General features: G+C 32.1%; 1 protein-coding gene across 1 annotated transcript in view; it reads left to right on the forward strand.

Moving 5' to 3' along the window:
* Nucleotides 1-13030, forward strand: part of LOC113519405 (uncharacterized) — a 126876-nt gene that overhangs the window by 70398 nt on the left and 43448 nt on the right. The window contains 6 exon segments of the mRNA XM_052897006.1: nt 5107-5192; nt 5440-6346; nt 6438-6600; nt 7115-7253; nt 7643-7747; nt 8140-8206. Of these exon segments, the coding sequence (XP_052752966.1) occupies nt 5482-6346; nt 6438-6600; nt 7115-7253; nt 7643-7747; nt 8140-8206 (1339 nt within the window). The 5' untranslated portion in view covers nt 5107-5192; nt 5440-5481.

Consider the following 13030-nt stretch of genomic DNA (forward strand, 5'->3'; position numbering starts at 1 on the left):
CAGATATGTTGACATTCACCATTTCGATTGCATAGTGATGTGACACGTGGACATTTTTATCGATATATCCATCTGAGCGTCTGTTTAGATTATGCATACCTAGAATCGTTACCGCGTGACTCGTGACACAGTAGCGAGAATTGTAAATTGATATTTGTATGATTAATATTGTCTGTTGTCATGCAGCGAGAAATATTTGGACTAATATATGTACCAACATTTTAAAAGCATACGTAAGGGAGATTGTGCAAAGTCGTTTATCGGTGCATCTACCTCACATTATTATCATTTACTGCCGTGGGAGTTGATTTGCGATCAAATGGTACTTTTTTTTAAGTTTTCCTTATATTGTCCTTACACCCGTATGTATGTATATATGTATACTTATACCCCTGATACTCTTCATGTGTGAATTTACTGGATACAGAGGAATAACACCTGAGTCCTCAGGAATGGCAACGCATGGGTGGTATCATGGGTGAAACTGTATACTCTGTTATGTCCATGGTACTGCTCATGTCTATAGGCGACGGTTACCACTTTCCATCAGGTGGGCCGTCAGCGTGTTTGCCATTTTAAGTTGTACAAAAAAAAATGTGTTGCTAATCCTGTCATTAATTTTATTAAGTATACCGAATAGGGATTTTTAGTAATAGGGTATATTATTTAGTAAGTGCAATAGTAATGGATTTTGATTTTTTAATGGATAATAATAGAATGGTAACCCCGCCTGTACTATTGGTATGCGCTGATGGGGCACTAGTGCAATGGCAGGTGAGGATAAATGAAAGCAGATCGGTTGACGAATTCCGCAAGAATTAACCATGTTGGATTCCAGAGATAATCACATGGAGGTCGATCTAGTTAGGAATATTGATAGCAATGAGGCTTTTAGATCCCAATTCCTAACAATCTCTTTCCCTTAACGATCTTATTGTTAGAAATAAACTTTACCAGGTTGACCTCCACGTGATTCCCCTGGAAACGTTTTTTCTTGGTGAATTCATCACAGTGTGCTAACTGGTCTAACGCCCCTTATTGGTACCACGTTAACAAAACTTGCAGGCCGGTTTAAAACCTAAATCCGATAATTATGAACTTAAAACAATAGCTAATTCCATACAGCCGTTCTCTAGTAATAGATACGCTTACTAATAGATAAAAATTGAACATAACACCACAGATAATACCATAAGAATACAGTTATAATTTTTTTTCACTCAAGTTTTACTCGAGGGTTTACTCCCGCGTTTTAAATTAGTTTGTGATCATTGAAGTTGTTTATGATTTTTGCATTCGCAATACAAAAAACTGTTTGTTGCGAAGTCAAACGTACTCGCGTTCTAAATTCAAATATTTTCAATCTATGTCTAATGTATCTATAAGGCACTTGGACAAGTTCATAACTATGTTTTATTGTTGTTACGATATTGATGTTGTTTTTTTTTTTGCGGAGCAATGTACTTGTTATTTATATCCTACTAGCTTCTTCCCGCGACTTCTTCAGCATGATTGGAAGATGTACAGGGACTGGAATAAAAAGTAGTCTGTAACCTTCTCCATTTCATATAAATTTGGTATACATACCAAATTTCGTAGTAATTGATTAAGTCGTTACGCCGGTAAAAAGTAGCCAACAAACAGACTCGCTTTTGGGGGGAAGAGATGTTTAGTAATGTGGACTTGCAGCCCCATAGCTAGCAATATATTGCTAGCTAAAGGGGAACTGCGTGGCGGTCAGATCGACCTCCACATTATGTAGATCCCCATGTAAACCATCGTGATTAATTCTTGGCAAATTCGTCACGATAGGTCACCTGACCAGTTTTTATCCTCACGTGTCATCTCTCACTAGTGTCCCGCCAGCGATAACACAGGCGGGATTTTTTTAATGGCATAAAATTGAAGGTGAAAATGGCATGGTAACTCCGCTGCGCTATCTATCGGTATACACTGGCGGGATACCAGTGAGAGGTGATTGGTGAGGATGAAAAGACAGGTCAGTTAGCCCATCGTGAAGAATTCAACGATAAACTAGTCAAGATAGTTGCCAGGGGAACCGCGTGGAGGTCGACCTGATAGGGTATATTGATAACAATGGGAACTAACCTTCCTATTACTAACAATCCCTTCCCCTCACATAGACAGGATTACCATTCCATTATCATTTATAAAAAAATAAAAAACAATCACTCTTTCACATAATTTATAATGTTAGTAAATATAATATCAAAGTTTATAAAGTTAGATGTATGGATAGATGTTTGTTACTCTTTTACGCAAAAACTACTAAACGCATTTAAATGAAATTTAGAACACAGGTAGGTTCTATTCTAACTTAGCACATAAAATGCTTTATGTAATAATTTACACGAGCGAAGCCGCGAAATACAGTTAGTATATAATACGTATTAGAGAAACTGAGGATTAGTAAAGAAAAATAAATAAATATATATAATAAGTTAAAGCAAATTATTCGCGCAGTACAAATTGAGATAATTCATCAAAGCCATTTATGATCGTCAAATCGTGTTAACAAATGTACGGGTTTTTACTCACTACAAGGAATTAATTTACGTCAACAACGTATTTTCCTTCTATATTCTTAATTTACATGTTTTTTATTGTTTTTCCCCAAAAAATAATCAAATCACGACTTATTCGAATCGGTAATGATAAGCCTGATGACTAACATGTACAATTTACTTGTGTCATCATATTTTATAATATTTTTTTAAAGCCATTAAAAATAAATGATTGTGCTATAATCATTTATATCCTCTTTCATGTTCGATAGAATTGTCTATAACTGGAGTGCTCAACCATAGACAATAAGCATGGAGTATAGACGGGAACATTATAATAGACAATATCAAAGAATATTAATTTCTATTTCCAACTTTTTTTTATGTAACTTAGAATGGCAAACAAGCTGTCGGTCCACCTAATGGAAAGTGATAACCGTCGCCTATAGATATGAACAGTACCATGGACATAACAAAGTATTTTAGTTTTGCTCATGATACCCCCTATGCATTGCCATGTCTGAGGACTAAGGCCTCTGTACCCTGTAAATTTACTACCATGTCGCACACTTCAAATTAAAACACAGCCATGCGAACACAAGTGCTTCACGGTTGAAACACGAATAGGACAGAGGTAGCCAAGCAAACGACTTTTGTACGAGGTTTCTCTCTAATTTCATGGTAATCATTTATAAATGATATACATGTGAAACATTTCCTTTATTTATTTATTAAAATAATTATAACATCATAGTAAAAACTAAATCAATGTTGTAACTAAATTAAATTAAATAAATTATTAAATATTCGGAATATAGCTATGTAATTACTAATCAAATTTAGCAACTAAAATTCCAATTAAAGCTGTACGAAGCACAATTCTTTGCCTTATCTTTAATTAAATAAAAAAAAAAAGAAACCGTTATTTCTCTATTTACCTTTTTGGTCACACCAAAGTTGAAATGTAATACAAATTGCGTACGAACAACCAAAACCCACACATAACGAAGCGAACAGACACCGGAGCAGTTTTTATTGAGTTTACTCCAACACGGACATGGTATATGTGCTCTTATTAGATCATTCACTCATTATAATGTCAAAACCGGAGATAAAACCAGATGACGACATTAGAAATAAGTTTGCCACATTCAATGCATAACGTTTGGCGGGAACGTAGCTGTCAATTGCTCGTTATTTATGAAAGTTGAAATTAAAAAAAAATGTAGATTTTTGTCAATGGTATTCAATATTTTTTTTATTATTATTATTGTTATTTCAGCCATTAATTGTGTCAGTACTGAACATAAGCCTTCCCCATAAGGAGAATTTTGCCAGTAGTTGCCACGCTTGGCAGGCGGGTTGACAACCACAGTTAGGCTTTTACAGATGTTTTAAGAGGGATGCTGCTGCGCATCTCTTCTCCATAAGCTCCCTTAGTCGCCTCTTACGACACTCATGGGAAAGGAAGGGGTGGTCCATTCTATAGCAGGACTTAGACGGCGAAATATAAATACGAGTACTTATTAATATAATAAAATTGGAACTAGACAATATCTATACATGGGACTACTATTATGAGACTATTAGTCTTATCTGTCATATTATCATGTATAATTTATATATATATGTATGTATATATATATATATATATATATATATATAAGATATTATAAAAGAGATAATATTAATTATGTGCGTAAATAAATAAATTAAATAAAAAATTACGTTTTAATAGGAGCTATGGAAACCAAAACAATATTTTTTTTTAAATTTTGTCTGTACAAATTATGTATGTTTATTCCGGTATCATACAAAAACTACTGTATACAACATAAACAAACAAGCTGACTTTCACATTAAAAATATTTGCAAGGATAATACAGTTCATCATTTCAACCTCATCCATTATTGGATATAGGCCTTCCCAAATGCTTACCACCTTGTACGATCCTCCGCTTTTCACCTCTATCCATAATAACATAATTGAATGTTCTAAATTCAAAATTTAAATTAAAACATTCAACTCCTTACTAGAGTTCGTTAGAGAGTCATTGTGACCCGAGAGCGGCGAAGGCCGACCCGCCGTATTAGTTTTTAATAAGTAATTGTACACTAAACCACGTTACCAATTTCGTCATGAATACACGTTATTTTTTTTTTTCTCTCGCCTCGCTTCGAGCAATCTCGTTTTCTCGAAAATAGATCTAATATGTTGAATATAATTAATTTTATACCGACTCAGTTGATCGATGCGTGTTACTTTGCGTTCCTTTTTTAAGTATCATTATTTTTAAATTACAGTGTATTACGTCAATTCGTCTAGAAAACGGAAGGTTTTTATTTTCGCGTTCTAAATCATTTTACGCGAATTTCGCATGTTCGATGAATTTTTAAGGTGTAATTTTGAGTGTCCGTGTTTCTACTTTATAAGCTGCCATTTTATTTTTAAGTAATTGTGATTTAATAATACGGAATAGATACAACTAGATTATAATATTATGTAGTACACTTATCTGTAATTTCCGAATTTTGACTACAACCTGTTTTGATATTAACATTCGTTTTTTGCTTGTTCCAGATGTTACTACACTTGGCTGATCTCGAAGACTGATTAAAATGTTTAAGAAGACTACAAGGAAATGATCGATTAATGAATATCCCCAGGTAAGAATAATCGATTAATCAATAATACAATTTATATTTTGTAAAACAATAAAGAGAAAATTTAAATTCAAAACATTCCACAGCATTCAGCTAATCTTACTGTCAACAAAAGACTATTGTTTCTTCTCGATACATTGTTTCGATTTAAATCGAAATAAAAATGAATCACTGTTATGATTCGACACTAAAATGTATTCAATTAAATGTGATTGTTTATACAAAACTTGAATATTCGTATTGTTTACAGGACGGACTCGTTACAAGTCCTCGTGGGAGTACAAACAGTGCGATGACTACTGCGATGGCAGCTCACCAGGACTCTATACATGAGAGACTACAACCGGCGCCCGAAGAACCCCTCTACCTTCACCATGGCACGGCATCTTGGCCTGAACCATCCGACCACCAAGAGGAACATAGCACAGATATGTCCCCATACTACAATATGCCTAAACGGAACAAGAGAAAGAATTTTAAGCCAAGATGTGCACCTAATGCTACCGCGTACTCTGACGACTCAAACGGTGAAAACTGTGATGAGTCAGCTAGTCCAATTAACGGTAATGATAGAACATCGCCAGAACAAAGAGTTGACGATGAGAAAGAAGAGGAATATTCTAAAATCGGAGTAAAGAACTTTAGTCTTCTCAAAGGAGGTGCTGTTGATCTCAGTAGAAGGTTAAGCATCGATTCCAATGAGAATATAGATACAAATTACCAAAATAGGTTACCTGATGAAAAGAAGGTCGATTCCTTTCAGCGTTCTTATATACATAGTTTACAAATCAATCAAGAAGCTGAGAGAGATCAAACTGTATTAAATTTTAGTAGTCTACAAAATAAAACGTTCTGTGCCAAAAACCCTTTTGCTATATCACAATTAATTAAGACTAATTCGCCCCCAAGAAGAAGGGAGTCTGAATCTGATGAGGATAAAGGTCAGGATATAAATGCTAATGATAGACTGGAAAACCAAGAGCCTATGGATGTTAGTGAAACGCAACAAAATGGTGATACATCAAATGCGACGAACAGAATCTTACGGGACTATGCCATGAATACAATGAAGGAATTATTGGGAATATATGGGTTATCTTCGAATGAAGTTGCTGATGCCATAAGTGGGCAGATTAGAGTATTGGAAGCACTTCAAGGTATGTACACTGAAATTTGTAGACTAATCCAAATTACAAAATAAACCTATTTTTGGGGAACGTTTAATATTTCTTTTATTTTTTGTTTCAGGAAAACCATTTGCCCAACTTCCTTTAAGCCTAAAAAGACGACACGAATCAAGTATGGAAGATGGAACAGAAAGAAGTATCAGAAGATCATCATCAGCAACAGATGATGAGGGTTCCACAAATATTACCCCACCTAAAAGTCCCGATGAAATGGAAGCTCAGAGGTAAGCTACAAAAAAAATAGAGTACCCAATTTGAAAAAGATAAGTAACTTCTTATGAATTTAAATGTTTAATTATTCTCAACTACCTAATTTCTATTACTCTGGTTGGAGATATATTAAGATATTATAAGTAAAATTTCAATTCAAAACTATTTTTGTTCTTGTTTTTCTTTTGTTATTGTTGTTTTTTTGCTGATAATTTTTTAGTTTTTTACCTATCGTGTTGCGCATTATATTATCCTAAATGTTAATTTATGATTTTGATGGACCGGGCGAGGTGATGAGGTGCTAATTGAAAATCAGCGTTTTTGCTTTTACACCACAACACTGACCGATATCAACTAGACTTTATATATAAATGTAAACCTTTTTTTTATTTTAAATTGTTCTTATTATTTGCAGTCTAAGTATATGTAAGTGTTGTGGGATTTTAAAATAAATCTTCATTCGTTCTTCATAATGTTTAATAGATTTTAAGTGATAATAATATTTTTTATCCCCAACAATGTTGACAGACAAAGAGCTCTACAAATTATTAACCAGCAGTCAATGCGGTTATTTGGCAGATCTCAAGCTCAAGAAGAAGAAGGCAGTGGTTCTGACGATGGAGACCAGACCCTTGACTTGAGCGTGTCAAGAGATACTGACGGACAGGTTAGGTTTAGTTGTTCTTGTTTTAAAATTCGTCTAAAATAAACAGGCAAAGAATATGATCCATACAGTCTAGTCATGAGTTATTATTTGTTCTTCATAAATAAAGGGACACTTATTTCATCCGTAACTTATGTTGATCTTAGTAGAAGTTTTAAGTTTCAGATTTTTCCGTTAAGAAGTTTCTCGGTGAGAGTTAGATTATAAAAAAATATAAAATAAAATAAAAGTAGTTAAGGTTTGCTATATTTAAAAAATAGAAAAGTCTAAACAAAATATTAAAATATGAAAATTTGTTTATTTTTTTACCAAATCATTAAAATATTTAATTACATATGTATGTAAAATTAAAGATTTTATATAATAATCTATTTATTTTTATATACCTATAGGAACAGTCAGCAACCTCGAGTGCAGGCAACAGTGTATCAGAATTTGATCAGCAAAACATGCTTATGAGAAAAAACCTGGAGGATTTAGCAAACTTACAAATGCAGGTCAGTTTATTTTATTTGCCGTGTGGTCCCGGTATAGAATGAGCCACCACTTCCTTTTCCGTGGGTGTCATAAGAGGCGACTATGGGAAATTAATGGTCGCGGAATGGGCAGCAGCGTTCCTCTTAAAATATCACCTAGGTCTATCTGCGGTTTCCAACCCGCCAGCCAAGCGTGGCAACTACTAGCAAAAGCCTCCTTATCGAAGAGGCTTATGTTCAGCAATGGCCAGTTTACGGCTGATATAATAATAATAAAATAAAAAAAAATTGATTTCTATGGATAAAAGAGTTTTTGAATCGGTTCAGTGTTTCCTTAGTGTCCTTTTCGAAGAATCACATCTTTCCTCTTTAAAACATTAGTTTGGACAATACAAATATGTTTTTGTTGACAGGGTTTCTTTCAAAAACAATCATCAATGGAAGCTGATGATTCACAAGAGAGAAAATTGCAGGCCAGTGGTAAGTTGTAACAATTATATAAACTATGTGAATAGAACTCGATGAAAATTTAGATGTATAATTGACCCAACCATTAGACACTGGAGAGGAAAGGGATTGTCAGTAATGCGGACTACCAGTCCCATTACTGGCAATAGACTGTCAGGTCGACCTCCACGGGGTCCTCTATGGAAACTATTGTGTTGAATTTCAGGTGTATTCGTCACGATGGGCTAACTGACCTGCCTTTCCATTCTCATCTATCATCTCTTACTGATGCCCCGCGAGCGTATACTGTTAGCGCAGGCGGGGTTACCATTCCATTATCATACATTATAAAAAAACATCAGACACTGCTGATGTCCAACAATAGTACAAATAAAGAATAGATTAACTGTTTGAATGTTTCGATTTCTCATTAATTTCAGACAGAAAGTGTTTCTATGATAATATCAACATTTACATTCTATCTTCTATCAATTTACCTTTTCGTGAATTTCTATTGCAACAAACTTTAGTATAGTTTGTACCAAATAAAACCAGAGACGTTTTACGAAAAAGGAATAATAAACTGTCTCTGCCCTATTGGTTTACGCAGATTACCAGAGTGGAATGATTCGTTATAATAAAATCAAATTCGTTGGCCCCACCACTACGAATTTATTATAATTAGAAATTAACCACTTAAAATTTCTACCAACCCTCGTATTATAGGAAAATGTTGATTTAAATTATATAATCCATTAGAACAATCTCCATCTATTAGTTCTTTTCTTCTTAATATTATGTCTACATACTTTAAACATCACTTATACAAAATTAACCAAAATTTTATGGAATTTAAAAATGAATGACCTTGCTTCTATTGGTTTAAAAATACTATAAAAATTATATAAAAAAAAATTATACACTGATAACTAACTAACCTAACTCAACATATAAGAAACCTGATGTAGTGATTAATACGGACAAATTCTCGTCAACTAGTCCAACATAATTTTATTCATTTAACATATTTTTTTAAAATATTCTCGATTTATAAATGGTGTTTTTACAAATTTGCTTAGTACAGATAAACGGAATACGCTTTAGTTCTTGCAAATTAACAGCAAGTTAGCTTTGAATTGTTAGAATTGTGCAAATTTATGAAAATAGGTCAGTGAGACGTCACCTAGAGTTTACGTTTTGCTAAATGTTTTCACCCGCTTCTTCAATTAGCAACTGCCAGTCATTTCAGCTTTGTGACAAATATCTAATACGTATGTTATCTATAGGATAAGATTTATTTATTTATTTAAAGAACACCAACAGCATATTGCATTATAACATATAGGTATAACAAACATTAAATATAATACAATATTAATGCACACACCTATTATAGGTATTCACAGCATTCACTTTAACATAGTTATACAGTGCGAGATAATGAAGTAACAATTATAATGAATTAAATAACACTAGACTAGTGTATATCCTCTAAATCTTGGAGAGATTCTTGTCCACCAGTGGGACGGTAATAGATTATTAAGATTATCTTGGATGCCTTTCATAATATTGGTCATATGATCGATACTCTTCAATTGTTTCCTTCCTTAATATAATAGCTTTAGTATAATTACAAATGCGCAGTAATAATGTTTTATATTAAAAAAATATATTATTAGTAGGTATTATAACATTAAAATTTAAACAGAATTCTACTCGTATGTATGAGTACATACATACATACATTTGTGTAAAATGTCTACTTTTGTGTCTGTCTACAATAATATTAAATACCTCCATGAATTACATTTTAGTTTATATAATAATAAATTATTTTTATTAACGCGTCTATTCTTTTAACAATATCAATGATCAGTTGAAACTATCAAGCATAACTTTAAATCATGTCTGTCTACATGTCACTATATTATTATAGTACTTACAGCTTTGGTGTTAACAAACATCTAACGGTTCTAATGACTTATTCGAAGGCAAACAAAATTTAAATAATGCAAGAGGATCGAACCGTACCGTAGAGTATAGATTTTCACAAAAATATCAATGGTACTTTACATGTTCCTGTCAAAACTGACATAGCACTAATTTATTCTGTGATCGGGTGTATAGAATGTTTTCTTTTTAATTAAAAATTCGAAACAAATATTTGATTTCTTGTACATTGAACTTTTGGAATAAATGAAGTGAGAAATTCGACATGACGGACTCCCACCAAAAGTTAATTAATGTATGAAACATACATATATTAATATTACACTACTTGAACAGATGCTTTTTGTGCAAGTTGTAATGGCAAACAAGCTGACGGTCTACTTGATAAAAAGTAATAGGTAACTTGCCAATAATTTAATGTACATAACAAAGTTAAAGGAGCAAACAGAGATAGTTGGTGTAGTTAGTTTTGATTGGTTTGTTAAATTAAAAGGGAAACTATACAAAAACATATGCACTAGTATAAAATATATATGTATGTATATAAATGAAGGAATATATACTAATAGATATAATTGAATTGAACTTTATATAAATATATACAAGATTATATTATACAAAAATAAATATATAAAACAGACGATGAAAAATATAAAAAAAAATATTAAACAGTAGAAGAAAGAAATTACCTAAAGGAGAATAAGTAAGTAGAGAATTAAGGTTTAGAGAGAGTTGATATAATGAGTACGTAGCTTTTGTTTGAAAGCGAATGGATGTATATATGACATGAACAATACCATGAACATAGAACACACTGTGGCCCGAATGGTCTAGTACTAACCCCAGAATCCGAGCAAAACTTCGCTAAGAGATGTCTGAAAGTACATAAACTACTTTTTTAATAGATTTATTTATTTATTTATTTAACTCTTTATTGTACCATAAATAAAAATATACAATGACAAGTGAATAATTTAAATGAAATACAGTAACATAAATACAGATTGATTGAAATATACACATAAAGGTACAAAAGGCGGTTTTATCGCTAGGGCAATCTCTTAAAGACAACCTTTACTTAAAGGAGAACAGATAGAAAAGGGCAGATAGATCAGGCCCATCTTGGAAAATAATCTTAAATACACCAATGACAAGGATTAATATGATATGCCTCCACATCAGAAATATATAAACTACATAAAGCTGTAGACAATATGAAAATTTTGAGAAATTATTAAACTTATCTGTACTTACGGATATATTTTTATTATTACGTATTATAGCAGTTAACTGTCCACTGCTGGACATAGGCCTCCCTATAAGAGGGATTTATCAGTAATTATCATGCTTGACAGGCAGGTTAGCAACCGCAGTTAGGCTTTGACGATGTTTTAAGAAAGATGCTGCTGTCCATCCTGCGACCAATAAATTTATTTAGTCTCCTTTTACAGGAAATAAAAGAGAGGCCTATTCTATGCAAGAACCATATATACTATTCATTATTCATTATATATTCTATACGGTTATAAATCAAGCGAAAATAAAATAAAATCCAAAAAAGATATAAACTGATTCAATAATTCATAGCTGAAAAATGAAATTTTATATCGGATTCTTTTTATATAGCTTACATGAGTCGTAAAAGTTATCTTTTATTTATTAAATTTAAACACAAATTTGGGAATCCCACTTTTTTTAGAACTTCTCTTAGTTTTTTAGAAAATGCAAGATAATGGCATTAATAAATTATGATAAAAATCTAGCACTTGCTGTTCACGTAACTTACTTAATCAGAGACAAACGTACAAACATCTACCTAAAGCCAGTCTAGATTTAGAGATAAACTAATGAATACTGTGTTCTTTTTCGATTTTCTTTTTCTGTATAGACAAATAGTTTTTAATGTAATGTTAATAAAATTTAAAATCGAAAAGCAACTTTGACTAAAATTATTTCAAGGCTCCGACTTTCATAAATGCCTTTTAAGTATGTTCATGTAATAATTAAGTGAAACCGCGGTTCAGCTTTGTAACCTCGACAATTGAATAGTAGGTTCGATTCCGAGATTGTCCCTAATAGGAAATTGCAAGTTGTATGTGTATAATTACAACGCTGTTCTGAAAGTAAATTTAATTTGAATAGTATATATATCTTTGGTATGGTATCGTGAATTATATTCATTGGATTTTATTGTAGTGACTTAGGATATTTATTGAACTCATCCACTAATTTTACTTACAGAAAGATTCTGATGAATCTAGCAGTTAAAGGACCAAAAGAAAGAAGTAATTAGCAAACGATAATAGCATTTAAATAGAATTTAATATTATATATTATATACTGTTCATAATTACTCTTCTCCATTCATAGGTTGCCTGGAAGAGATCGCTCTTAGCGGTAAGGCCGCCTATTGTTTTCTTAGTGTAATATTTTTCTTGTAATTGTTTGTATTTATAATAAGTTTACTATTGTAAGCTTATGGAGGAAACAATAAAGAGTATCTATCTACATTTATCTATATATTTAGTAGACTTAGAAAGAGTAAAAAAAAGGAAAGCTTAACTAAAACTTTAAATTTTTTTTATAGATGCAATCTATAAAGGATTTTAATGTTAATCTGACATAAAATTTGTTGGCGTAGTTTAAAAGAGACGGCGGAATAGCTCGCTACAATATATTGAGATATAAATTATCTGGCTCTCTCCCTATATTGCTACTCGTACGCCATAGCTGAACATTATAACATGTTTATTGTATGTAATGTATTATAATTTAATTTTTATTTGCATACCATTAGAGGCAAAACATATTTACGTCTAAAAATATATGCGATCAACACCTATGTAATTTATCTATGTTCTTGCAATTTTTGCAATTATTTGATTTCTAATGATTCAATAAAATATT

Source organism: Galleria mellonella, unplaced genomic scaffold, assembly GCF_026898425.1.
Source record: "Galleria mellonella isolate WM207_F2 unplaced genomic scaffold, CSIRO_AGI_GalMel_v1 utg352, whole genome shotgun sequence".
In the NCBI taxonomy this organism is placed as follows: domain Eukaryota; kingdom Metazoa; phylum Arthropoda; class Insecta; order Lepidoptera; family Pyralidae; genus Galleria; species Galleria mellonella.